Source organism: Caretta caretta, chromosome 1 (genome assembly GCF_965140235.1).
Source record: "Caretta caretta isolate rCarCar2 chromosome 1, rCarCar1.hap1, whole genome shotgun sequence".
Taxonomy (NCBI): Eukaryota; Metazoa; Chordata; order Testudines; family Cheloniidae; genus Caretta; species Caretta caretta.
Window position 1 is genome coordinate 249,235,010 of NC_134206.1, and position 27,746 is coordinate 249,262,755.

A 27,746-nucleotide genomic window follows, 5' to 3' on the forward strand; every position below is an offset into this window, starting at 1 on the left:
GCGCGCGGTCACGTGACGGGCTGCGGCCGGCCCACAAGCGGGCGGCGGGACAGAGCGTGTTCACAGCCCGGAAGCCCCGCCCCCGAGCGGGCTGAGCCCCGCCCCCTGCTCCGCGGCCGCCCGCCCCTCCCCGCCCGCCCGGCTCTCCGCGGCGCAGTCGGCCGGCCGAGGCCATGGTGGAGCCGGCAGACGAGGCGCCGCTGCTCTTCTGGGCCGAGGGCCCCGCGGTCTCCCTGCCGCAGCCCGAGCCGGAGCGGGGCGGCTGGAGCCTGGCCCCGGGGGGCGGCGCGGCGCGGGGCGGCCCCGGGGAGCTGCCGCGGGGGCCGGAGGCGGAGGCGGACCAGATCGTGGCGGTGTTCGTGGTCACCTTCGATCCCCGCTCCGGTAAGGGCGGCCCGGCCCGCGGGGATGCTGCGCCCCCGCCGTGCGCTGCCGGGGAGCCGCGGGAGACCACCCCCCCACCCCACACCGCATCCATCCTCCGGGCTCAGCGGCCGGGCTCCGCTGTGATGAGCTGGGCCGGCCTCGGCAGGTTCCCAGGGAAACGCTGCTGCCCCCTGTCGCCTCCTTCCTGACCCCCCCCCCCCCCACCCGCACCTCGGTGATGCGCCTGCTGGGGATGAGGGACGCCCTGGGAATCTCGCTTCTCCCCCCCCCCCCGCTCCCAGGCTGAGCAGCTTGGTCATCGCTGTTATGAGTTGGGGAGGCCTCGGCAGGTCCCCAGGAAAACGCTGCCTCCCCTCCCTTCCACTTTCCCTTCTCCTTCCTATCCCCCAGCCCCCTGGTGTGTCTGCAGGGAATGAGAGACACCTTGGGAATCCTGCTCCTCTTCCTGCCCCGCCACCACTCTCAGGTTGAGCAGCCTGGCCATTGCTGTTATGAGTGGGGAAGGCCTCAACAGGTCCCTTTTCAAGGGACCTACTGCACACCTCACACAGCTAGTGCTCAGGCCCACAGGGGGATGAGAGGGAAACCGTGTGGAAATCTTTCTCTCCTACTCTCTCCCTTCCCTCCTCCCTGGCTCAGCAGCCTGATCATCATTGTGATGAGTTGGGGGGGCAGCAGGTTCCCAGAAAATACTGCTATATTCCCCCTCTTTCAGAAAAGATTGCTACATTCCTCCTCTTTAAATCCTCCCTATCACCCACTGATCTTCATGGGGTGATGGAAAAGCCCTGGGAACCTCTCCCCACTTCAGTATCCTGTACTCTGGTGATGAGCTTGAGGCGGGTCTCTGCAGCTTTCTCTCAAATGAGAATATTGTGCTGCGTGTCCCTGTTTTCCCCATAGGTATTGATTGGTAGTGAGGTGAGGCAAGTCATGGAAGCCTCACCCACCAAACATTGTCTACAAGCAGTCATTCGCTGTACATACAGTGTGTTAGATGGTGATTAACATAGCCACCATCACTACAGTATCTGACCACTTCCCCAGTGTGCATGTTGTTTTCCTGTGACTTGCATTATATTTGCCAAGTATAATGCAACAAAATGCTAGTTACTTCCATTCATGCAACTTTGAGATCTTGGTGTTACTTTCCCTTCCTCATCATGGGACCTGTGCAGATTAATAACGTTCTGTTTATCTATAGCGCCTTTCTTCTAGGAATCTCAAGTGCTTTACATACGCTAAGGAATTATGCCCCTCAGAATTCCTGTGAAATAGGTAGAAGAGTAGTACAGATGAGGAAACAAGTACAGAGAAAAAAGAACAGGAGTACTTGTGACACCTTAAAGACTAACAAATTTATTTGAGCATAAGTTTTCGTGAGCTACAGCTCACTTCATCGGATGCATGCAGTGGAAAATATAGTGGGGAGATTTTATATACACAGAGAACATGTGTTACCATACACATGTAACAAGAGTGATCAAGTAAGGTGAGCTATTACCTGGGGGAGGGAGGGACCTTTTGTAGTGATAATCAAGGTGGGCCATTTCCAGCAGTTGACAAGAATGTGTGAGGAAGGCGGGGGGGGGGGGGGGGCGGATGGGGGGAGTAAACATGGGGAAATAGTTTTACTTTGTGTAATGACCCTTCAAGCCTTAGTTAATTGTGTCCAGTTTGCAAATTAATTCCAATTCAGCAGTCTCTCGTTGGAGTCTGTTTTTGAAGGTTTTTTGTTGAGGAATTGCCACTTTGAGGTCTGTAATCAAGTGACCAAAGAGATTGAAGTGTTCTCCGACTGGTTTTTGAATGTTATAATTCTTGACATCTGATTTGTGTCCATTTATTCTTTTATGTAGAGACTGTCCAGTTTGGCCAATGTACATGGCAGAGGGGCATTGCTGGCACATGATGGCATATATCACATTGCTAGATGTGTAGGTGAACGAGCCTCTGACAGTGTGGCTGATGTGATTAGGCCCTATGATGGTGTCCCCTGAATAGATATGTGGACACAGTTGGCAATGGGCTTTGTTGCAAGGATAGGTTCCTGGGTTAGTGTTTTTGTTGTGTGGCTGCTGGTGAGTATTTGCTTCAGACTGGGGGGCTGTCTGTAAGCAAGGACTGGCCTGTCTCTCAAGATCTGTGAGAGTGGTGGGTCATCTTTCAGGATAGGTTGTAGATCTTTGATGATGCGTTGGAGAGGTTTTAGTTGGGGGCTGAAGGTGACGGCTAGTGGCGTTCTATTGTTATCTTTGTTGGGCCTGTCCTGTAGTAGGTAACTTCTGGGTACTCTTCTGGCTCTGTCAGTCTGTTTCTTCACTTCAGCAGGTGGGTATTGTAGTTGTAAGAATGCTTGATAGAGATCTTGTAGGTGTTTGTCTCTGTCTGAGGGGTTGGAGCAAATGCGGTTGTGTCGTAGAGCTTGGCTGTAGACAATGGATTGTGTGGTGTGGTCTGGATGAAAGCTGGAGGCATGTAGGTAGGCATAGTGGTCAGTAGGTTTCCGGTATAGGGTGGTGTTTATGTGACCATCGCTTATTAGGACTGTAGTGTCCAGGAAGTGGATCTCTTGCGGGTACCCATAGCAATGCCGCTGATTTGAAGGTATACGTTGTCCCCAAATGTGAAATAGTTATGGGTGAGGACAAAGTCACAAAATTCAGCCACCGGGTTTGCTGTGACGTTATCGGGGATACTGTTCCTGATGGCTTGTTGTCCATCTTTGTGTGGAATATTGGTGTAGAGGGCTTCTATATCCATAGTGGCCAGGATGGTGTTCTCAGGAAGATCACCGATGGATTGTAGTTTCCTCGGAAAGTCAGTGGTGTCTTGAAGATAGCTGGGAGTGCTGGTAGCGTAGGGCCTGAGGCGGGAGTCTCCATAGCCAGACAATCCTGCTGTCAGGGTGCCAATGCCTGAAATGATGGGGCGCCCAGGATTTCCAGGTTTATGGATCTTGGGTAGCAGATAGAATACCCCTGGTCGGGATTCCAGGGGTATGTCTGTGCAGATTTGTTCTTGTGCTTTTTCAGGGAGTTTCTTGAGCAAATGGTGTAGCTCAAATAAATTGGTTAGTCTCTAAGGTGCCACAAGTACTCCTTTTCTTTTTGCGAATACAGACTAACACGGCTGTTCCTCTGAAACCTAGTTTCTTTTGGTAATTCTCAGTGGGATCAGAGGGTAATGGCTTGTAGAAAGTGGTGTTGGAGAGCTGCCTAGCAGCCTCTTGTTCATATTCCAACCTATTCATGATGCCGACAGCACCTCCTTTGTCACTTTTTGATTATGATGTCAGAGTTGTTTCTGAGGCTGTAGATGGCATTGTGTTCTGCACGGCTGAGGTTATGGGGCAAGTGATGCTGCTTTTCCATAATTTCAGCCCGTGCACGTCGCCGGAAGCACTCTATGTAGAAGTCCAGCCTGTTGTTTCGACCTTCAGGAGGAGTCCACCCAGAATTCTTCTTTATAGTGTTGGTAGGAAGGTCTCTGTGGGTTAGTATGTTGTTCAGAGGAGTGTTGGAAATATTCCTTGAGTCGGAGACAGGATTCTGGGTCACCACAGAACTATATAATGTTCGTGGGGGTGGAGGGGCAGAAGGAGAGGCCCCGAGATAGGGCAGGTTATTCTGCTGGGCTAAGAGTATAGTTGGATAGATTAACAATATTGCTGAGTGGGTTAAGGGAACCACTGTTGTGGCCCCTTGTGGCATGTAGTAGTTTAGAGAGTTTAGTGTCCTTTTTCTTTTGTAGAGAAGCAAGTATGTGTTGTAAATGGCTTGTCTAGTTTTTGTAAAGTCCAGCCACGAGGAAGCTTCTGTGGAAGGTTGTTTTTTTTATGAGAGTATCCAGTTTTGAGAGCTCATTCTTAATCTTTCCCTGGTTGCTGTAGAGGATGTTGATCAGGTGGTTCCGCAGTTTCTTTGTGAGTGTGTGGCATGTAGATTGTAATGGATTTTTTACCTTCAGTCCTTTTGGTATGATGTCCATCTGTTTTCATTTGGAAAGGAAGATGATGTCTGTCTGTATCTGTACAAGTTTTTTCATGAAGTTGATAGATTTCCACTCCATACGGCTAAATTCAGTGCCTTGCACAATGACAGGTTTCAGAGTAGCAGCCATGTTAGTCGGTATCTGCAAAAAGAAAAGGAGTACTTGTTGCACCTTAGAGACTAAGAAATTTATTTGAGCATAAGCTTTCGTGAACTACAGCTCACTTCATCGGATGCATGCAGTGGAAAACACAGTGGGGAGATTTTTATAGAGACTCTCTTGTCTGATGACTATGCAGGGAGTCAGTGGCAAAGCTGGGATAAGAATTCAAGATTTTTGACTTCCATTCTCACTAGATTCACTGCCTTTTTACTGATTCTGCACATCCGGCATGGGGGGAGGCAGGGCAGAGGATGTATGTAGGTAGGTGTGTTGCCACATCAGAATAAGTAACTGGGAGAAGAGGGCATATGGGAAATAGGGGTTAGCACTAGGATTTAATTTTCTGTTAGTGCAGGAGTGGCTTTCTTTAATGTGCAGCCAAAATAGGTGATCTCAGTGGTGTTACATCAGCGTAGTGGACCCCACAGTATAATAATCAAGGGGGTGGGGTTTAGTGCTCCAAATAAGTATGATGTTAAATATGATTAGTCTCCCTAGGCAAACCTCAGTTTTTCCTAAAACTCCTCTGCCATTTTGTGAGTAGGCAGTTGGGCACACAGAGTGAAAAGAGCTTCTGCAGAAGCTGGACTACTTTCCAGCTGTACTTTTAAGTACTAGGTAATGGCGGGTAACATACCAGTACATCTTGGTTTTGGTGCTGGTTTTATCTGCTGTGGAGGGTTGTACTAAAGTGCTTCCACGTATACAATATAATTCACAGGGAAATATTGAAAATGGGATGTAAGGAGAGGGTCAAATTTGACCTCTATTGTTGACATGCAACTTTTCAAAGGGGGGGAAAACAATCACTCTTCATACTTCTCTACAACAAATAACTTTAGAAAACTAGGTTTAGTAGCAGTAGTTAAGGCTATGATGATGTCACGGTATCTGTGACTTCCAGAGACCTCCGTGTCCTTTTCTGCATCAGCCCTGGGGCAGTGGGGCTGGGCTGCAGCACCCAGGCAGTAGGGGGCCCTAGAGCTGCCAGCTGCTGTGGGGGTTAGGGGTCCCCCGGAGTTCCCAGCTGCTGTGCAGTGGGTGGGACCCTGGAGCCCCAGCAGCTGTGGGTGCTGGACACTTCTCCCTCCCCATTTTGTCAGGGATATTTTTAGTAAATGTCAGGGACAGGTCAGGGGCCTCCATGAATTTTTGTTTATTGCCCATGACTTATCCATGACTTTTACTAAATATATCCGTGACAAAATCTTAGCCTTAGCAATAGTGTCTGTATGGAAGAGGTAAATTACGTCCCTTGATGGGCATGTAGAGCATTGACTTGTGCTGCTGCTTCTTAGTGTATGCGTAATGTGCCTCAGATGGCCCATGACCAGGATTCATCACCGAATTTGGTCCGCTGGTTGGATCATTAGCTTCCCCGGCTTGGGCTGGGTATTGACAGGGAGTGCGACATGAACGCTGATCTATGCCTCCTGACTTGTGCTGACTGTACCCAACAAATCACAGCTCTGCTACATATTTATTGGTGTAATACCTGTCTTGAGTTCTGTCTGCACAGGTGACTTGGATTCTTTTGTTTGATGCTTAAGAGATTAATGTTGTTTTCCCGAGGAGTGGTGAACTTATCTCTCAACTGTCTTTCATCACGCACTTGCGATCTTGCTCAGTCCTACACAAACTAGGTATTAATGCTCTTCTGTTATTGACCTAAGTAACCAATCCTGAATCATGACACTGAGATTACAGAAAATGCTAACCCCTTCATTGATAGCCCACCACTGCATCTGCTGTTGTCCATTATTAACTTCATGTTGGTAGGTCAGCGCATACCTGCCAAATAAATTCACACATGCTGTGCTGCTGTTCTGTCTGCCTCGATCTAGAGTCTTATATAGCATCCATCACTTATGTATATGTTTGTACATACACTTCAGATAGTGACTGGCTTCTTGTGACTTTGTGTGAGAGGGCTAGGGTGGCTATGCAGAAGGGCTGGGTCAAAGAAGTAAGTTTTGCTTTTTGTTCTGAATACGCTAAAGTTTCTGTGTATCCTGACCTCTTCTGGGAGTAAGTTATGGGCAGTGGCCAAGAAAGTTTGGTCTCCTGCATGCACAAGCATTGCTCTTGAGGTTAACAGTCCCATAATGCCACAGGAACCTGGCTCTCATGGGAGATCATGACCACGCAGGGTGTGCTGGTCCCTTGGGTAACTTGTGCCAAGCCCATGGAGGACTCTGATGGTGAAGACTTCTTCTTTCGTATGGCTTGGGGAGGTAACAACAATTACAAACTTATATCTAGATATGATAGTAGGGACTTTGCGACAGCAGTGAGCTGGTGCATGTCCTTCAGGCCCCTGGCTAAAGAACAAATGGACACTCAAATGATGTGCTCAATCATTTGTGCCTGGTGACCACAGTCTCATACAGGTGTTTGCCTCATTTTCCATTTAAAGAGGGTTTGTCCACATCTCCCGAGAGATGTCCTGATTTGATTCAATCTGCACCAGTCTTTCCAACATAAATCAAAACCCGGTGGTTCCTTGACAGGGTCAACAATGAGCTGTTTGTTTTGCGTGGTCAAAACACTCCCTGTGGTTCTCCATTTAGCCTCAGCATCAAAGTTAAGTGTAAGAGTCTTGATGCGGATCCATAGAAGGTTGCAGGATTTTAATTTTGTCTTTGGAGGGTTCTGCAGGTCATCATGCAGCGGGATCTTCGTGTTTGCATTGACATGGTTGAGAAAGTGAGATGTCTGGGCAGCTCTTCTGATCTGTGGAGGCTGGATATGTGATAGGACTGGGAGCCAGTCGACCAGTGTCAGGAATGCTCAAATTGACTCTTTGCGCATGGCATTATTGAGTTGAGTATCAAGGCGTTTAGTGTGACTGCTGTGAAACCACACTGGCGCACAGTATTCAGCAGCAGAATGTACCAAGGCAGTTGTTGTGGTTTGTAAGGTCCATGGACTGGAGCCCCATGATGTTCTGGCCAATTTTCTGATAAGCACGACATGAGACCTGACCTTATAGTGGGTGTTCTCGAGGTGTTGTCGAAAGGTTAAACTCTGGTCCAGTGTAACACCGAGATACTTTGAGTTAGCCTCATGGCTGACGCTCTCACTGCAGAACTGCACCACGAGTTTGGTATTAGCCATTTTATTGTTCAGATGGAAAATGGTCACCATGTTTTTTTTCGTGTTAGGCCTAAGTTTCCAGCATTGGAAATAATCAGCCATTGTGCTGATATCTCAGGTTAGGGTGCCGCTGATGGTATGGAGGCTTGTGTGCTGAATAGCTAGGGCAATGTCATCTGCATGGATGAATTTCCTCAACTCCATTGCTAGTATATCCATGGTGTAAAGATGAAAAAGTATCGGGGCCAGGACAGAGCCCTGAGGGATGCCAGATTGAAGAGTTCTTGGTCTACTGATCTGGCCATTAAGGTGTACCTTAACCAGTGGTCCCTGGTCATCGCCGCCAAGAGGCGGATCGTTTGCCGACAGTGAATGACGTGGGAGACCTTGAGGAGGAAGGCCCTATCTCCAGCTGGTGTCATATGCTGAGCACAGATCAACAAGGGTGATTCCTGTCTTCAACTTCTGTTGGAATCCTGTCTCAGTATGGCCGGTGAGTGAAGCTACTTGGTCACAGCAGTTCCTCCTCCGGTGAAATCCTGCCTGCTTCTCTGGGAGGATGTCTTTGATAATGTCAGACAGATGGTAGAGCAACCCCCCCCACCATGAGTTTTTATGTCTGGTAACTTTGTCGTCATCTTTTGAGTGTGTTTCTTGGAGGTCCATGATGCCAATGTGATGATCTTTGAGGGTCCTAGAGAGGTAATCTGCTTTTCCTATGGACATCCCTTCTACAGTAAGTTGGTATATTTGGAGGACTGGCCCAACTGTTCTTTTCTGGTCCTGAAAAGGGTGGTTTGGGGAAATACAATCATTGCTACTTTCACTGGGAGGTCGGTAAAATGACATCCAGTGGCCAGTCGATGACATTGGTACGTTCGTGAATTTGCACAAAACACGAAAAACACCAGCACTTAACAGGAGCATCACGTGAAGGTTGTTGTCTTGCTCCAAAGGTGAAGACTGAAATATAGAATTTGACCTGGAATTCCATGAGCTAGTGAAGAGTAGAGCACTGGAGGTGATGTGCTGTCAGAGGCTTGCTTTGCTGAACAGATGGGTTGCTATGTCCTGCGCCACCAGGAACTGTTCTAAGATCAGCTGTTTCATACCTAGGTAGAGAGAATTATAGTAATTAAGCCTGGAGGTTGTGAATGCTTGGATGACCAGCTGTGGCTTCTCCATTTGGGTTTGGATTTTGGTGATCCTGCCAGCTGAAAAGGGGAAAAGGTGTTTTTTGTGTGGCTTTATTGGGTATCCAGAAACAGCAAGGAGTCCAGATAGGGCTCACCTGTAGGATAGACACAGGAGGGACAAGATAAAGAGAAGCGCTGCTATGGGAACTTCAGGCGAAAGAGAGAAACAGTCTCGCATTTTTTGAGAGGCACTTGTATCGAGCTTTCAATGTTTGGCATCTTGGAATGTTGCGCACAGTGCTGGCTGCCCCATTCCTGTTTCCAGATGCCACTCTCTAAAAGAAATAGGAGCAGGTCAAATTATGTCTCTCGCTACTTATGTGATCATGGTGGGCAGCTAACTATCTTGGTAGTAAGTTTGAGATGTAGGGGAAGCCTACGCTTAAAATGCTGCATCGGCGCAGCTGTACCATTGTATTGCTTTAATAAAGACACTCTAAGGGCACGTCTACACTACAAAATTAAGTCGACCTAAGTTATGTTGATGTACGCCATCGCAGTAATTAAATCACATTTGCATGTCCAATGCACTTGAATTGTGAGACTGTTTCTGAAAGGCAGTAACAGTCAATGTGAGCAACACAGTGTCTGCACTGACACTGCATCGACATAATTACATCAACTTCAGTGCTATGCCTCTCGTGGAGGTGGAGTTATTATGTCAGTGTAGTGGGTGAGTTACATCAGTGGGAGCTACATTTTAGTGTAGACACTTACTGAGTTAGGTCGACGTAATTAACTCTCGTATAGAGCAGGCCTAAGTCGATGGGAGAGAGCTCTCCCGTCAGTGAAGTTGATCCAGTAGCTCTTCTGCTGACAGAACTGTCTACATGGGGGTTAAGTCGGTATAACTATGTCACTCTGGGATGTGGATTTCATCCCTGAGCAATGTAATTATTATACCGATATAAGTCTGTAGTGTACTTAATAACTACTGGTCCTGCAACTGCAGGATTAGGCCTACAAGTGAACCAATAACTGCTTTAAAAAAGTCCAATTCACCATTATTAAGCTGTTTGTTTCTCTTTTGTATTTCTTTCATTCTCCAAATCGAGCTAAACCATGTTCAGTTTCACTTTCTGGTTCTCAGGCACTAGCCCAGCATTGCAGTGTTGTGTTGCAGGTACTGCTTGGGAGTGTAGAGATCTAAAAGTGTGTTCACTAACATATAGATCTTCATGTCAGGGTGTGATGCCCCCCAGCCGCCGCCATCCCCATGAACATTATTAAAGAGGCTAAATGCTGGTGTCATAGTAGCTTCTGGGAGCATCCAAAAATAAGAGGGATAGTGCAGAAAGTTACAAGGGAAACTTTTTTTGGCTCCATTCCTTCCAGAAGCTGCTATCCTGGTGCTGTCGAATGGCTTACAAAAGTTCTTCAAGAAACCTGTGAGCTTCTCTCTTTAAAGCCTCGCATTGTGCTCTAAAGTTCAAGTTGTTTGGATGATGCTTGGGAAGTCCTTCCTCACCAGCCTGGGAGCTGCTTTGTGCATGGCCAGGGAGCAGGATAGGCTTCCTGCTCTCACAGAGGCTTCTCCCTTCCCCCTCCCTGTTGTCTGCCGGCAGCTAAGCTTGTACCTGTGGGAAAAGTCGCTCCTTTGTTTGCTCTAGCATCTCGCCTGACTGATTTTTATCTCTTTGCTTGCTCCGTGACTGCCACGTCGCACAGGGCAAGGTGGTGAGAGTGACTGCCCAGGAGTACAGGTGTTGGTGGCTAATTTTCTTTTTAATGGAAGATCCTAGAAAACAGTGCAACTGAATGAGTTTATTCAGGTGTGAGCATGGTGATCTCCTGTGGTTTAAAGCACAAGACAGGGTTCTAGTTCCACTTGCTCTGCCACTGACCTGCTTTGTGGAACTGGGTGTATTACTTAACCTCTGTCTGTTCACACATCTGTGAAATGGGAATAATACTTGCCAACCCCCGCAGCAATATTTGTGGCTTAACTAATTGAAGGTACTTCGTCTGAAAGGTGCTGTGGAATGATAACGTATTACTATTAACTCTGCAGCTGAAGATCAGTAGTTGATTCATTCTGAGCATTAGACTTTCAATTGTGTTTGAAAGAGGAACCTGCGGGAGAACTTGGGAACTTGGCGCTAACCACAACTTGTGGTTGAGGGAGCTCTGGTCTACTTCCTTAAACTCTTCAGGGAAGGATCATCTTGTGTCTTTTTAAAAACAGTTATACATTTTAAAAAGCGGCTACATATAACTCTAAACACAAACCACAGGCATTATCATAGTGGCTTCCTCTGCCAGCCTTGTACACTGCCGAAAAGGCACATGTACATCAATAAAGACTCTGTCTTCATATGTATTTGTACAGCACCTAGGGTGACCAGATGTCCCAATTTTATAGGGACAGTCCCGATTTTGGGGTCTTATATAGACACCTATTACCCCCACACCCCAGTCCTGATTTTCCACACTTGCTGTCTGGTCACCCTAACAGCATCTTGCACAGTAGAGCCCTGATTGGGGAATCGGGGCGTTACCATCATAAAATGAGTAATCCCCTTTGTACTCAAGTCAGCCTCTGCCAGAGAGTCCTTTGTAATGGAAAAGCTCTCCCTTATCCTCACTTCTATGCTTGGTTGTAGCGACTTTACGTTAGCTGTGTGATGACATTGCTGACAAGACAGCCTAGGACTGGCCTCCCCATCTGTGAACAGAATGGATGCACATGAAATCTCTGCTGTTATTGTCATTAACTTGCTGTATCACCAGGCCCCAAAACCTGTTGGAAACACTATCTACTTGAGCAGAAAAATAGGCTACTAAATTCCAGTAGCTAAATAGAATTATTTGTGCTCCCTCCTTTGTGCAATACGTAAAATACAAAGAAGGGCCAGGATTTTCAGCAATAGTCACCTAAAGTTAGGCACTTATTTAAATGTGGAGCACCCCACAGCTCCTACTGACCCACATGGGTGCTGCTGAGAACTCAGCTAGTTTTGAAAATCAGCTACTTATATAGGTGTCAAATTGTAGGCTCTTGTTTCTCAAAGTCATGGCCAAGTCTAAGGCCTTGTCTAAACACACAGTGTTTTAACTACACTGCTATAAAGTGATGTATTCTCCCCACACATTCCCAGTGTGGATGTTGTTAAATACGTATAGTGTTTGGGAAGGGGAATAAACTATACTGACACCAGGTGCTTTCATACTGGTATAACTGTGTCAACGCTAGGCCTTGTAGTAGTATAACTTTTGGTGGGAAAAATCTCATCCCTGAATATTTGTATTGATCCAAAATCTGTGTGTAGCCCACAAATCTGTTGCGAAAGAGTTTAGGATTAGATTGATTTGTAATATTTTTTGTCTTTTTATATGGATCATCTTTCATCTAAAAAAATATTCTCTCTTATCATCTCCACCCCAAGATCAGACTTCTTAGTTATTCTTTTCTATTTCAGGCATTAAACTTTTTCTTGTTGGGGTGATAGTTGCCAATTTATTCAGTCTTAATCTTTTCTATATCTGTGCACTTTTGAATTTGCTGGAACAATTATTGTGTTGTAGAGTTAGGAGGTTGGGAAATCTGTGAAACATTTCAGTCAGCTCTTAAAATATTAATTAATTTGAGAGGTGTTCCATGGAAGCTGTATTAAGGCGCTGGCTTTAAGATTCCTGTTTGACCAGTCTTACCAAGGAAGATAATGGGCTTCCAGAGAAATGATCCATTGCCCAAGCAGAGCCATCAAGAAGGATAGGCGTGGTCGTGGAGTCTCCACACCCACACTTTGAGTGTGAGGTGGAATACCAGCTGTCCTGTGGTTTGTAGACGTGATGGTTTGTGGGCTATCAAACCATTAAAATATCACGGGTCTAGGACTGAGGATTGCATGTACTGGGCCTTGGACTAGTGAAAAGGAGGAAATCCTTCTTGTAACAACATTTTATGTACTAAAAAATACAGCCAGCTGATTTGCTCAGAGGCTTGGAATGTTAGAAGCTTTGACAAAGATGGATTTGTTGGCAGAGTGCAGGTGAAGCAGTCAAAGGTACACAACAAACTTGTTAACCCAGTACTTGAGTTTTTCACATGAATATCATGGCCACATATGTGGCGTGCATGTATTTTTATATATATATATTTTTTTAAGCAGTAAGATTCCACTGACATGAGCATGGCCGGTGCTACAGTTTTCCGTGTGGTTTGTGTACACTCCTCCCTACCAGTAGTGATCAGAATGCTTTCACTTTTAGCCATAAATCTACATACAAAGTTCTGGCCTGGGCTTTTTAATACCCCTTCATGAGCCTGGCAGAATGGAGAGGGAGTCCAGTTTCCATTCTTCTTGGAGATTTGACTTCTAAATGATTTAGATAGTGGTACACAGAATACACCTATAAAGTTTGTGGACGATGCCAAGCTGGGAGGGGTTGCAAGTGCTTTGGAGGATAGAATTAAAATTCGAAATGATCTGGACAAACTAGAGAAATGGTCTGAAGTAAATAGGATGAAATTCAATACAGACAAATGCAAAGTACTCCACTTAGGAAGGAATAACAGATTACACACATACAAAATGGGAAATGACTGCCTACGAAGGAGTACTGCAGAAAGGGATCTGGGGTCCTAGTGGATCACAGGCTAAATATGAGTGGAGAACAGTGTAACACTGTTGCAAAAAATAAAATAAAATAAGCAGACCTCATTCTGGGATGTATTAGCAGAAGTGTTGTAAACAAGACCACGAGAAGTAATTCTTCTGCTCTACTCCATGCTGATAAGGCCTCAGCTGGAGTATTGTGTCCAGTTCTGGGTGCCACATTTCAGGAAGAATGTGGACATATTGGAGAGAGTCCAGAAAAGAGCAACAAAAATAATTAAAGGTGTAGAAAACATGACCTGTGAGGAAAGATTGAACACATTGGGTTTGTTTAGTCTGGAGAAGACTGAGAGGGGACATGGTAACAGTTTTCAAGTATATAAAAGGTTGTTACAAGGAGGAGTGTGAAAAATTGTTCTCTTTAACCTCTGAGGATAGGACAAGAAGCAATGGGCTTAAATTACAGCAAGAGAGGTTTCTCTGAGGATAGGACAAGAAGCAATGGGCTTAAATTACAGCAAGAGAGGTTTAAATTGGACATTAGAAAAAACTTCCTAACTGTCAGGGTTGTTACACATTGGATCAAATTGTCTAGGAAGGTTGTGAACTCTCCGTCATTGGAGATTTTTAAGAGCAGGTTAGACAAACACCTGTCAGGGATGGTCTAGTTATTGCGTAGCCTGCAGGGGACTGGACTAGATGACCTCTTGAGGTCCCTTCCAGTCCTATGATTCTGTGCTTCTTTCCTCTCTTGAACAGATTTCCTCTAAAATCCTTTCTGAATCCAAGGTTTTATCATGGCAACATGATGCACTTACCAAATGCCTGGCTATTTAACATTACGTCCTTCCCTTTGCTCTGCTTTTGCACTACAGTGCTGTGGAGAGGGATCAGATTCTCAGCTTTGGAGACTGAAGTCTTCTGTCCACAGAGCTCACGCAGCACAAACATCAGTAGAGTTAGCCCCTCTTTCACTGCTCTGACCCAATACCTGGCTGCTGCCTGGCAAGGCTTGGAGGGGCAAGTCTGCAAGACATTAAATAGGTTCCGAAATAACTGTTGAGGCTCATGCGATGTACTAGTGGTGAATGCAGCATGTCTGTCTCACAGGCAGTACATGGAGTGTGGTAAGGTTGCATTTGGGCTCTGTCTCAGGTACTGGAGAGACCCATCTCACTGTAATGCCATGTAATCACCGCCCTGTGTTGCTCCAAAAACTTGCCTTTTAAAATAGTGTTATCAGTGCACTGCTCCTTGGTACCCAAGTGGTTGAAACCTGATTGCTGTTGATTTGTTGCTGCTTCATCTTTAGTAGAGTGTGGGACCCTTTTCCATGCCAATGAAAAGTTATTGCTCCTTTGCCCCACAGGTAACATGGTGGAATGGTGTTTGCCCCAAGACATTGACTTAGAAGGTGTTGAGTTCAAATCCATGGCAAGTGGGTCGCACAAAGTCCAGTCGGATTTCATGTGAGTATATTTGTGCTGCGCTGCTCCTTCCCATCCTCCTTAGCCACACACGCCCTCCTCCCTTAGTCCAAAGCAGTAAAAATGAGCACTGCCCATCAACTAAGGCCTCCCAAATTGACTTGTCACAAAACTAGCTGCTTTGGAGTGAATTTTCCAGATATTTAGCATCTGCTGCATCAAACATCTGCTATTTATGTAGGTCCTAACGTAGAATGACTTCTGCTATGGTGGCCAGCCTGCCAACAAGAGCAGACCTGGTTCCTAGAGGTACTGACTCTAACGCATGAGGCAGGAACAAACAAGGAAGTTAACAGAATTGCTAATTTCAGGCTCTATTAGGAATATCTGCAGTCAGGCCCCGTGGTGGGGATGGAGCAAATTCTTTTTCAAATGGAAAAGAGTAAAACTGGGGGGAAGGGGAGGTTTTTTTGTTTGTGGTTTTAAGAGAGAACACAAAAGAAAACATGTTTAAAAAAACTTGGATGTCTCCTTCAGATGTTGAGTAGTGATCATGTCCTGTCCCCATTTCACTTCCTCCTCCTAATGGGAATTCTGGTTCACGCCCTTCCCGTTGTATTCCTCCCCTCTCTGCTCTCAAGGGCCCCAAGTTGTGGTGCCTCCCTTTGGCCAAGGAGGACCGACAGCTGCTCCCTGTAGAGCTTGTAGATTCCACTCTCTGCTTGGCCAGAGGAGGTGTTTCATCTGCAATGTTTCCATTCTCTGCAAGCCTGGGAGATGGCTTGGGGGCCAAACAGGCCATTGTTATGACAGCTAGTTTCACTTACTTTATAAAGTGTGGTGTGTTATCCTCACTGTTCTTTGGAAACATGACGTTATGCTCCCTGGGCCTGGCTTTCTACCTGAGCCTCTCTTCTGAAAATTTCCCTATCATTGCTAACACAGGTTCCACTGCACCAGTGCTAGCAAAGGTCTGGCTTTTAGTGGCAGGAGAGGCACTGGAGGCTGCCAGCTTTCTGAATGCTGTGTAATGTAGACCATGCTCTCAATAGATTTAGAAGACTTGGTTAAAATGGCAGAGGCCTGTGTGCACAGGAGGAGATGAAGGGGGTGGGGAATTGATATTTTTGATGGCCCTTCCTAGGATCTGCTTGTTATACCTTGCCATGTATATGCCTCTCTTCCCACTCCCCCCTTTCTAGTTATTTTTTGTTGCACATTTGTCCCCAGTTATTTCCGGAAAGGGCTCTGCTTCGGCCTGGCCTGCTTTGAAAACATGCCCGTGGAGAGCGAATTAGAGCGTGGCGCCCGCATGAAGTCTGTGGGGATTCTCTCCCCTTCGTACACCCTGCTCTATAGATACATGCACTTCCTGGAGAACCAGGTCCGGTAAGTTGTCTGTGGGATACAGGATTGGCTGCCTGTGCACCTTACTGAAAGGTCTGAACGTTTGTGTGGATGGTTGGATGTGAAGGTTTCCCAGGCTACACTGAACATCAGGTTGGGTGTCATTTGAAAGGTAACTTTCCCTGGATGTGCAATAAGGTTTTGGCTTTGAGCTAAGACTTTGAAATGTTGCCCCACTAAGACCTTTTTCCGAGAAAGAGTACTTCTCCGTGTGTGTGTTACAGGAAATGAAGATAATGATGGAGGAAAGAAATTAAAAAAAATTACACACTGAAGTGGTCCTGTATTACTAACTCAAGTTTAATCTGCTGGAGAATTGCTTGTTTTGAACAGGTATTAGAACAAAGTAATTGTTGATTTCCCTCCTGTTCCTTAAAACATCAATTTGCTAAAGGTTTCTTGAAATATTTTTAGAGCCAACAGTGAGATTTTGTTCTTGGCTACATACATGCTTCTGCTGTCTACACGAAAAGCGCTCTCCAGTGGGACTGCAGGATCAGAGCTTGCTAAGGGAATTAAGTAAGGGTAAAAGAGGACTTGCAGGAAAACACCATCTTGTTTGAACTTGTTCTAAATGTTAAAAACCAGGATCCATTCTACCATACATGGAGTATGAGAGTCCTGCCTGACCGTATCAGCCCTGCCCAGGTTCCTTGGATGCACTGAAAGATACAGATGCTCATGATGCTGGTGCCACAGCCTGTGAAAACTGAGGCACCCAAGGCTGAATCTCGGACTAGGAGACATATGTGGCTATGGGCACGGGCCCTGGGGTCTGTGAATCCATAAACCTTTGCTACTTTTTGTCTTTTCCAGACACCAGCTGGAGATGCCAGGGCATTACTCCCACCTAGAGGCGTTCTATGATGACAAGAAGGGGGTTCTCCCTGCTGGCAAGGGTACCTCCAGCTCTCAGCCACCCGTCCACTGGCTGCCCTCCATCCACAGATACATGTATCCAGAGATGAAGGTGAGGCTGGCGCTGTCCAGCTTGTATGAACATGCAGTGCACTGATGCTCCCGATGGGTATAGGACTAGCTAATTTGCGTATAGCAAGTCTCCCTGCTGGCCAAGCTAGTGGAGTTTTCTCCATGCATTTCAACATTCATGGGATGAGCCCTAAGCTACTCAGGCAGCAGCTATCCTCTGTTGCAGTGTGCTGCTCTTGCTCCCACGCATCTAGTATTACAAGCATTGGGCGGTGTGTATCTACAACTTGCTCCCATATTCTGCTTCTGTATTTAGCATCTCTGTGTGTGTTCCTGTAGCATCTCTCACAAGCCATTCTCTTCCCCTGGCCCTCAGATCACACACCCCGCAGGCTGTATGTCTCAGTTCATTAAGTTCTTTGGAGAGCAGATCCTCATCCTCTGGAAGTTCGCTCTGCTACGCAAGCGCATTTTGATATTTTCACCACCGCCAGTAGGAGTTGTCTGCTATAGAGGTACGGAGTCAAGGTCAAAACCCTCAAACCTCTACCTTCCCATGCCTGAAGGACAGTGACTTTTACACATGTGCACACACCCCTCCTTGCTGATACGGAGGGATGCAGTGCCATTCTCCTAAGCCCACTGCTAGAGAAGGGGATGGGCAGGGTTTTGCAAGGCAACCCTGAGGCTCCCCTCCCCCACTTCTTGCAAGCATGCTTTGTTGGTCCGAAGAGCTATGAACCTCAACTCGTGTCTCTGTGTGGCCGCATCAGATGCTGTTGCCTGACTTTCATTCCACCAAGCAGCGGGGTGCAGGGGGAGATAATGTCTAAACATTCTGCAGGAACTTAAGTAAGAATTTAAATAATGTGTTGCCCAATGGGAGAGTCAGAGGGAAATGTAAGCATTTCAGTGTCAGTCAGATGCCACTATGCTGTGCTATGAACACTGTGTTAAGGAGCACTTGGGGCAAATGGGGACAAGAGAAACAAGGAGGGGGCACTGTGGACCCTACTCAGAGGGAATATTGTGGGCATCATGTTATCCCTTTCTCTCACCTGCAGTGTATTGCTGTTGCTGCCTAGCCAATGTCTCGCTGCCTGGCATTGGGGGCACCGTTCCAGAGTCTAAGCCTTTTTTCTATGTGAATGTGGCAGACATAGAAATGCTGGAGACTGAAGTGTCTTATGTGGCCTGTAAGTACAACAGCTTCTTTCCTTCCCTACTGCTTCACCCCAAGCTGCGATCTCTGATGGGTCAGGAGGTACCTTTTAGAACTTAAGCTGAAAAAAATCTCCTGATGGTGAGAGATACTGTGAAATAAAAGAGGAGAGATCTTAACCTGCGTGGGTATGGCCAGGTACTGTTCTCACCCAGCAAAGACTGGATTGTAACGTGCCTGGGTGTGGCTGTGTCTTGTTCTCATCGAAAAGCAAAGCAAGAGAGAGTGTCTGAAAATCTCCCTCTCACACTGGTCCCGGCAGGCACAACGGAAAAGATCTTTGAGGAGAAGCGAGATCTCTACGATGTCTATGTGGATAACCAGAATGTGAAGACGCACCATGAGCACCTGCAGCCGCTCCTGAAGATTAACAGTGCTGACAAGGAAAAATACCGGCGGCTCAATGACCAGAGGTAGTGGAGGGGACCTGAGTGGTGGAGCGATGGGACCAGTATCTCGATCTCTGAATTGTCTTGTCTTCATTTTCCTGATTTCTTGCTGCTTTGGTTCATTCTTTTGACCCTCTCATTCAACACCTTTATGGTGGCTGTTTGTATTACAGCAGGGCCTAGAGACTTCAGCTGAGATCAGGGCACCTTTGTGCTGGGCACTGTGCAAACACATAGTAGTAACCCGTCCCTGTCATTCTTAAATAGACAAGGTAGATAAAGGGTGTGAAGGGAAACAGGCATGGAGATGAAGTGACTTTGCCCAGGGTCATGCAGTGGGTTTAGGGGCAGAGCTGGGAGTAGAATCCAGATTTCTTGACTACCAGCCAAGTGCCCTGTCCATGGGACTCTTCTGCCACCTATAGATTAAAGATGAAGGTTTTGGTATCTTTATTTCCAATAAATGGTGATGTCTTCGTCAGAATACTGTTGCTATTGTTCTGTGTTTCGTTGCTTGTACATGTGTTTGATTTGCCTCCCTTCTCCCAGGCAGATGTTGATGTACTCTCAGGAGGTGGAGGAGGACTGCAGCTCCTGTGAAGAGGACCTCTTTATCTTGTGAGTTGCTCTCTGCACCACTGAATAACAACCAGGCTGTGGGGAGTCTTTGAAGTGTGGTTTTGCACTGAGGGCCTGTGCACCAATGACAGCCTGGGGTCCAATCGTTGTCTCACTGGTTTCATATCACACTAGCTTAGCTTGCAAATAGAGATGTTTGGGGGGCTGGAAGTGTTTGGAGGGGATATGGAGACCCATAAAGCATGGGCTGGAAATAGAAGAGATTTCTAGAACACCAGCATCTTCTGACCCTCTTCAGAATTCCTGGCTATGCTGGGGGAGGCTAAACAGCTTGTTGAGGTGCAGATAATGCTCTGGCTGTGGGGAGCAAACTGCCTCTGCTTGTTGGCTGGGCGGTTACATGGGTGGCAGTTTCAGAGGAGGCTGGGGTGAAGGGTTGGGTAATGCTTGTGTGGTTCCTGAAGTCTGTGAGGAAATACATGGCAGCCGAAGTACTAAGGAAACGCTGGGCTCCTCCAGTGGAGCCCTTCACCATGGACTATTATTGCTCATGCCTGTGGTGGGAAAGGGATATACATGAGTAATGCGATGAAATTGTCTAAAGGAAAATTGAGGGTGAATATTAGGGAGGGCTTGCCAAGACTGAGGTGCTTTGGACTATGAACAGCCTGCCACAGTGCACAGGGGAAGCCTCATTACTCGAGTTATTTAAAACTAGACTGTGGTTGGAGAGGCTATGGGACCAGGAACAGTGCTGTACCTGAAAGGGGATGCAGGTGGTGGCCAATTGAGCTTTCATCTCCCAAGTTCTGTTCCTTGTTTGGTGTGGAAGATTAGTCATAGCTAGAATCTGGTGGCTCAAGAACAGGTAATGGAGAAATCATTTGGGTCAGCGTAGTGGCTTGGTGCTTTTGTCCACTCAGTTCCCCTACTGCCCCTACTGTATTAGGGGAAGACATATGTTGGATTTTTACACTTGGTCTTTTACTCCCCACAGTAAATGTGTGTGAGTCAGCGCCTAGCTTAAATAAGCCAGCCTGAAGCCTGTTGAGTAAAAGTTGTTACTGACCTACCACAAAAGTCAGGACTGTGCAATACCATGGTGCAAGGAAGGTAGGAATGTTTAAAGTGGGACTCTGGGAAGGGTGTAGAAAATCTGTCTTCCATTTTTCTTTTTATTCCCATCTCCTCTTCCCTTTTGGCTGTGTCCTCTTGCAGGTTTTTCATGGAGCAGAACAATCGGATATTTCAGACACTAATGGAGGTGTCAGCCAGCCAGGACAAGACCTTGACAGCTGACCATGCCCGGGGCATGGGCCTGGACCCACAAGGTGACCGAAGCTTCCTAATGGACCTGCTGGAAGTGTATGGCATTGATGTCATGCTAGTCATTGATAACCCCTGCTGCACTTAAACTGAGGACAAGAGAGACAGGGAGCAGCGATGGCTTTTTAAAGACTATGGAACATTGCTTAGGAGCATCACTGGAACTCACCACACAGTCACTGGAAGGATCTCATTTATTTAATAACTTTATACAGAAAAGTATTTATAATTTTAAACAAAATGTGATTTTATTTTCCTTTCTTCAGGACTGACTGCTCAAGGTTTGGTTTGGTTTTTTCGTGATATCCATAGGAGCAACAGCACCTTTTCACCAACCCTCACAGTTGACATTGGCAACTGTTTTTGGCCTAGTCTGGATTTGTGAGGCGCTGGAGATTTCAGGGAAAGCACCTTCTCTCATGGGGACCAATGTGGAATCATGTATATTTGAGCCTTCAGGAGTTGACTGTGGAGAATGTTCCCTCCAACTGGGTATCGTACAGTGCTCCCCAATCTTTTCAACATCCTCCACCCTACCATGTCTCTCACTGGGGACAGTTAATTATGCAAATTAGACTCTGTACACCCCACTTGCCCACCTTTTCAGCAGTTGAGGTGGAGTCCAACCACCATCCCCATCTATGGCAGAAGAAAACTGTTAAGACTAGATGCGCTACAGGATCACGTGATCACTTTAAATTATGGGATGGTAGAAAGTGTTACAGTCTCACTTCCAGCATTTGAAAGGTGGCGTTATCTCAAGCCTACCCTCCCTTTTTCATGCCAGGAGTGCAGGAGAACAGAGAAGCTCTTCACCTCCTGGTGTCTCCTAACTCCTCCTTTATTTATTAGTTGCATGGATCCTGCTTTGATTAAAGATTTTAAAACAGCAGGATAGTGTCCAGGTAGCTCCCGCTGAGCAGCGACCAATATCACAACGGCACCCTGCAGTTGCTGTGCTTTGCAGTCTCTTCTGAGGGCAGGCTTGAGCATCGTTGATAGAGCTGTGTGGGAAATGCTTGGCTCTAACTCCTCATCAGCACTTCCTTCCTGGCTAGCTTCAGCAACAGAACGGGCAGAATCTTTCTGCAGGGTCTGCTACTTACTCCGGCTTCCTGTTTTGTTCTCCCAGTGCCATGAGTTTGTATCTGTTTGTGCTTAGCCCTGGCTACCTACCAGTTATTGTTCTGCTTGAGCGTTCAGTTAAGTGGATCATCTTTTGTCAGGCAGCTGTCAATGGGACAGTCCACTTATTTTTCAGTCAGAGATCCAACCTCTTGTAGCCCTGGTGCCTGGCTGGCCTTACTATTTGCAATGAGTTCCCTTGTGGCTTGGAGTTCTCTTCTGACTCAGCTGCCAGAAGAGGAAATGAGGTTGTGTGTGTATTGGTGGGGGGGAGTCAAAGTACCAGATTTTTCTTCCTGCCCATTAGCTCTGCTTCTCCTCAGCATTAGGATTTCTCACTCCTCAGCAATGGGTGTGGGCCAGTGACCACTGGCTGGACCATAAGGCCCCTTGCTTGTTCCTGTGAAAGGCTGGCTCTGTTCAGCATGCCTTCCTCCCCTTGCAACACTTGAATGTATGGTGCTAAGTCCTAGGAGTAACTAGCTGCCTTACAGCACCTGATGTTCTTACTGGCACTCGTTCAACAAGGGAGTACCACTGACTGCCCTGTCCTGGTGACTTCAGTAGGTTTACTCACATGTTGGAAGTTAGGCTTATGCTTAAGTACCTTGTTTGAACTGGGACCATAATGATCTAGCTGCCCTTTCCCCTACCCTTATTTCAGCATCGTGGCTCTCTTGTAAGCCATAATCCAGTATTTCATGTTCTAGCCCTATAGCTACTATGGAAGTGTTTCTTGCCATCAGCAGAGTGGACACTCCAGTCCTTCTTTCTTCTGGATTTTGCTGCTGGATAGGGTTCAGCCTGACCACGCTACATTCCCCCAGTTCCTTGTTTTAACCCGTATATTTATTTACACACACCTCCCCCTCAATGAATACCCTACACTGCATCACTGATTTAGCGTCCGTGCCTTTTGAGGTGCTTAGAGGCAGGCACGTTCCATCTCTCCAGGGAGTTTATCTCCAGCAGACATCTCAGCTGTTTGCTTGAGATTCAGGGTCTTTCCTAACCCAAGGGAGCAGAGAGCTTGATGTTGAGGGAAGGGAAAGGATGTGGCACAGGCAAATCAAGGCCCTCCTAGTGCTAGTTTAACTAGTATAATACATAGCACTTCACAGCCTCCAAGTGCTGGGTGAGCAAAGTGGACTCTTTTTTTTTTCTCTCTGCTTCTCCTGGGCTCTGGCTACTTTCCTACTGGAGAAAAACGTGCTGCTACTTTTGTTGTGTATCCTCTGCAGTTGTATTGCATTAATTCTCCCAACAAGGCTAGGGTGTGACAGATGGAAGAATCTGAACAGAGCTGGTTGCAATTAAAAGGTCACTTCTGAGGAAGGCTTTTTCTTGATTTTTGTTTTGTTTTTCTTCTGACCTCTTTTTCAAGCAGAATCGCCCAATACAATCCACATTTGACTCTGCCTTCCCACCTCATTTCTGTTGGGTTCTATCTCTCTAGCCATCCCCACCCAAAGAAGATTCTCTCTGCAAGGAGGAAGGTACGGCAGACTTGCATTACTAGGGCTTGAGTAACCTGTTAGGAATAAACAAAGGCATTGAAATGTGAATCACCTAGCTCCTTTTCGCTACTGCTTGACTAGGAGTTTTGCTCTGATCAGCTTGGGGGGGCCCTCTCCTGCTCCCACTGAAGTCAGTAGTTCTGTTGATCTGAGTAGGAGCAGGCATTTAGTTTGTATCCTTGGGAAGTTACAGCCCTCTGCAACCTGAGTCTTTCAAACATGTTTCTGAGCTGCAGCAGGGCTGTGTGTGTTCATGTGCTGTCAGAAAACCAGCTCCACCAGATGGCATTGCCAGAAGAGGATAAAGGAGGAGCAGCAAAGCGATGGCATAGCTAGGGTAAAAGAATCAGCTGTCTTGCATCCCAGCTCGATAGCTATAGCCTGTCTGGTCTCCTGTTTCCATAAGTCTCTCTTGAAAGGCAGATGCTGCAGGAGGTGAGAAGTATCCAAACAAGAAGGGCCTCCTCGTTACCCTCTTGGAAGGAATTTGCTGCCTAAATATGAGGCAGTGCTGTGAGTCACCTGCTCTGGCTCTCTGAAGTAATTCCTGCTCATGCCTGGCTTCTTGGTAGTGAATGCAGTGGTAGTTCTGCAGCCTTAGGGTAGATGTGTGCAACCCAACAGTGCGGTAAGGGATTGCTTAAGAATTGCTAAGGAAGCAGTCACTGGTTTCTGCCTTTGAAGACAAAGCACTCTTGCATATATTTCCTCCTAGCATAACAGCCAACATGGATCTGAATTCTTCCCCTCTTCCTTCAAAAGTCAATACTTGAGAATTACTGCAACCCTGGGTAGTGCTTTGCTGTTCTGGGTTGTTTTTTTTTTTAAACACAATGCAGCTAAACATCTTGGTTGAGGAGTGTATTTTGGGGGTGGGGGCAGAGGAGGAGAACGTGTTTAACAGTAAAGCTTGTTTGTTGATTGTTTTGATTAAAAGGAGGGCAAGATGTGACAGCGTCTTTGTCATTGGGAACTAGTGGAAAATCCTCTTCTGTGGAAATTTTGAAAGCACTTTGCCTTTAAAGTGGTGCCTTTAGGTTTTTTTAAGGTGACCATGGCTGTTAACATTTGTAGTTGCATGCCATCTGATCCCCTCATAACAGCCATAAGGGCCCTCCATACAGTTTCGGAACCCCGATTGGGCCCTCAGGCCAAAAAGTTTGCCCACTCTTGGTGTAATCCATTGTTCCTTCTTAAGTGGAGTACTTTGCATTTGTCCTTTTTGAATTTCATCGTATTTACTTCAGACCATTTCTCTAGATCATTCTGAATTTGAATCCTATTCACCAAAGCACCCACAACCCCTCCCAGCTTGGTATAGTTCACAAACTTTATAAGTGCACTCTATCTAAATCATTTGATTAAGATATTGAACAGAATCAGACCCAGAACTAATCCCTGTGGGACCCACTTGATATGCCCTTCTATCTTGATTGTGAACCACCGATAACTACTTTCTGGGAATGGTTTTCCAATTAGTTATGCACTTACCTTTTGTGGCTCCAACTAGGTTATATTTCCCTAGTTTGTTTATGAGATGGTCATGCGAGACAGTATCAAAAGCTGCACTAAAGACAAGATATACCACATCTACTGCTTCACCCCCCTTGTTACCCTGTCAAAGAAAGCTATTACATTGCTTTGACATGATTTGCTCTTGACAATAAGGTGAAAAGTAACAGCATGGATTTATCTTTAGTGTTTGCAAATTGATTGCTTAATTATTTGCTCCATTATCTTTCCGGGTACTGAAGTTAAGCTGACTGGTCTGTAATTTGCTGGGTTGTTCTCATTTCCCTTTTTATAAATGGGCATTATATTTGCCCTTTTCCAGTCCTCTGGAATCTCTTCCATGATTTTTCAAAGATAATTGTTAATGGCTCTCATCTCCTCAGTCAGCTCCTTGAGTATTCTAGGATGGATTTCATCAGGCCCTGGTGACATCTAACTTGTTCTTTCCCTATTTTAGCCTCTGATTCTATGTCATTTTCACTGGCATTCACTGTGTTAGATGTGCAATTGCTACTAATCTTTTTGGTGAAAACTGAAACAAAACATTTAATACTTCTGCCATTTTCACACTTTCTGTTCCTGTTTTTCCCCCCTCATTGAGTAATGGACCTACCCTCTCCTTAGCCTTCCTCTTGCTTCTAATGTATTGTTTTCTTGTTCCCCTTTGTCTGTAGCTAGTTTAATCTTTTGTGCCTTGGCCGGTTTAATTTTATCCCTACATACTTGTTTGTTTATATTCATTCTTCATAATTTGACCTAGTTTCCACTTTTTGTAGGACTCTTATTTTGAGTTTCAAATCAATGACAATCTCCTCGTAAAGCCAAGGTGTCCTCTTGCCATGCTTCCAATCATTCCTATGCAGTGGAATATTGTGCCCTTAATGTCTCTTGAACTGTTTTTCCCCTTAGACTTGCTTCCCATGGGAATCTTACCTACCAACTCCATGAATTTGCTAAAGTCTGTCTTCTTGAAATCCATTATCTTTATTTTAATTTTCCTTCCTACCATTTCATGATCACTTTCACCTGTTGCCTTCCCCTTGTCAAGCAAATCTAGAACAGCCTCTCCCCTCATAGCCTATATGTCTGTCCCACAGTGCCTACAGTCTGAAAGGGGTACATTTATTTCTCTGTCCCAGAGAAATAGCATAGCTCTGTCTATAGCTGGTATTTAAATAGCCCTATTACTGTAGTATGATCAGCTCCTATTCTTTAGTGTATGCTCACAACAGCCCTGTGAAGAAGGGAAATGCTATTACCCTGCTTTACTGCTAGGAAGTCTGTACTGGACAGGGAATTGAGTGCAGCTCTCTCAAGTCCCAGGCTTGTACACTAACCACTAGTTCTCTGTGCTGTCTTAATAAAAAGGGGGCCCCAGATTTAGTAAAATTCTGCAGGGGCTTTTCAGCCAGTTTCCTTATTTACCAAATGGATGGTTAGAGCAACATGGTTTAGTAGACTGAGTACTGCTTGAGGAAGGTTGGGAGTTATTTCCTCAACTGTTAGTGGCTCCCAGAGCAGCCACTAAGCTGCAAAGGAGCAGCTTGCATGGGTACAGTGACACTTGTATTTCTCAGTGAGAAGAGCAGCACTGACTTTTAAAGGCTGAATTGTTTCCACAGAGGGGCCAAGACAAACTTGCACACCAAAACAGCAATTTCATGTGTTTTTAAACTATTAAAGCTCACATTTTAACATGACTTCTTTCTTGTTTTTCTGTCCTGGGACTGTAATTATGCCTTAGGGGTTCATGATGAAAGCAGCAGGACTCAGAGCTTTAGGAAGCCTTGATAAGTCACTGAATGCTGTAACTCAACTACTCCTGTTTGTATAACATGGGGGGAGAGTGATAAGTAGCCATGCTTAAAAAAAAAAACCCTAAACCCTCACTTTCCATAGCACCTACAGTTAGTTAGGCGTAGCAATTTATACAACAGAGAGAAGGAAAGTGATAGCAAAATACCACTCAGCTTCTGGTGTAGCTCTTTCAGGTAGGGTGATCTCAAATGGGCAGTGTTCAATGGGGCCTCAACCTGAGCGAAAAGTCTTATTTCCTTAGCCTTACATTTTTAGCTGGGCCCCTTACACTGAAAAGCATGTTGCTGCAGTGATGTTTGGAAAGAGAAGGCAGCAGCAAAAGTGTCATTCAGACACAGGTGGATTTCCTACCAAGGTCCTGTAACTTGATAGTACAAAGGCCAATAACAAAGACAAAGTAATGAGTAATAGCAGGGACAATTTAACCTTCATGTTACACACTGCAGGACTAACCACCAAAATGAAGGACTAATTTTCTCAATTTAGAGGGCCAGGCCCCCCAGAATACATAAACTGTTAGGAATATTCAGAGGGTTAAGGGATAGAAAAAGAACATTAATCAGTGCAGCGACTTCATTTCAGTCACTGTAAAGAGAGAAACAAAAATAATTAAGGGGCAGCTACTAAGAAAGGACAGTGACCCTTCAAGTTTGAAAAGGAGAGGAATACAATAAGGAATGGGATAAAAGGGCCAGTTCAATGCTTCTTTTTATGTGCTATGCTGCTGCAAGAACAAAAAGGAGAAACTTATTAGAAAGCAATGCACCTAAACAGCATCAAAGGGCTAATTTTAGAGTGTATCATTACCTAGTAGAACTTGGTGGTGCTGAATATTTTTTGAAGATCCAAAAAAATAAATATTCAAAATGTAAAGCCAACCACTCAAGGAACCAGCAAAGGGTTTGTTTTGCAGAGATGGTCTTCAAATATGAATGGAGCAGGATGCTCTCTAGGCAGGGGGTTTCCTTATGGAAGGTCTTCAGTATCTAAAGTTACACTAGCTACAATAAAATTAAGTGTGGGAACTGTTAAAGAGCATAAGCTGAGGTCTCAGAAGTATTTCCCACCCTCCAATACAATAAGACATCATAGAATCATATA

At 45.8% G+C, this 27,746-nt stretch overlaps 1 protein-coding gene across 1 annotated transcript; it reads left to right on the forward strand.

Annotated features, from left to right (window-relative positions):
• Window positions 1-154: 154 nt before the first annotated feature.
• On the forward strand, window positions 155-26,527 carry DENND11 (DENN domain containing 11). Its single transcript, XM_048830535.2, has 9 exons — window positions 155-384; window positions 14,763-14,862; window positions 16,051-16,209; window positions 17,044-17,197; window positions 17,534-17,672; window positions 18,222-18,353; window positions 18,642-18,792; window positions 19,318-19,386; window positions 20,566-26,527. The coding sequence occupies exons 1-9, from the start codon at window positions 174-176 to the stop codon at window positions 20,759-20,761; spliced, it is 1,311 nt and encodes a 436-aa protein (XP_048686492.2). The 5' UTR covers window positions 155-173; the 3' UTR covers window positions 20,762-26,527.
• Window positions 26,528-27,746: the final 1,219 nt, after the last annotated feature.

Excerpts from the sequence above, each read along its gene's own strand:
- DENND11 (XM_048830535.2), top strand. The coding sequence starts at position 174 with ATGGTGGAGCCGGCAGACGAGGCGCCGCTGCTCTTCTGGGCCGAGGGC. Across the intron at positions 14,863-16,050 it reads AAAGTCCAGTCGGATTTCAT|TTATTTCCGGAAAGGGCTCT; the intron begins GTGAGTATATTT and ends ATTTGTCCCCAG. Across the intron at positions 18,793-19,317 it reads CGGCGGCTCAATGACCAGAG|GCAGATGTTGATGTACTCTC; the intron begins GTAGTGGAGGGG and ends CCCTTCTCCCAG.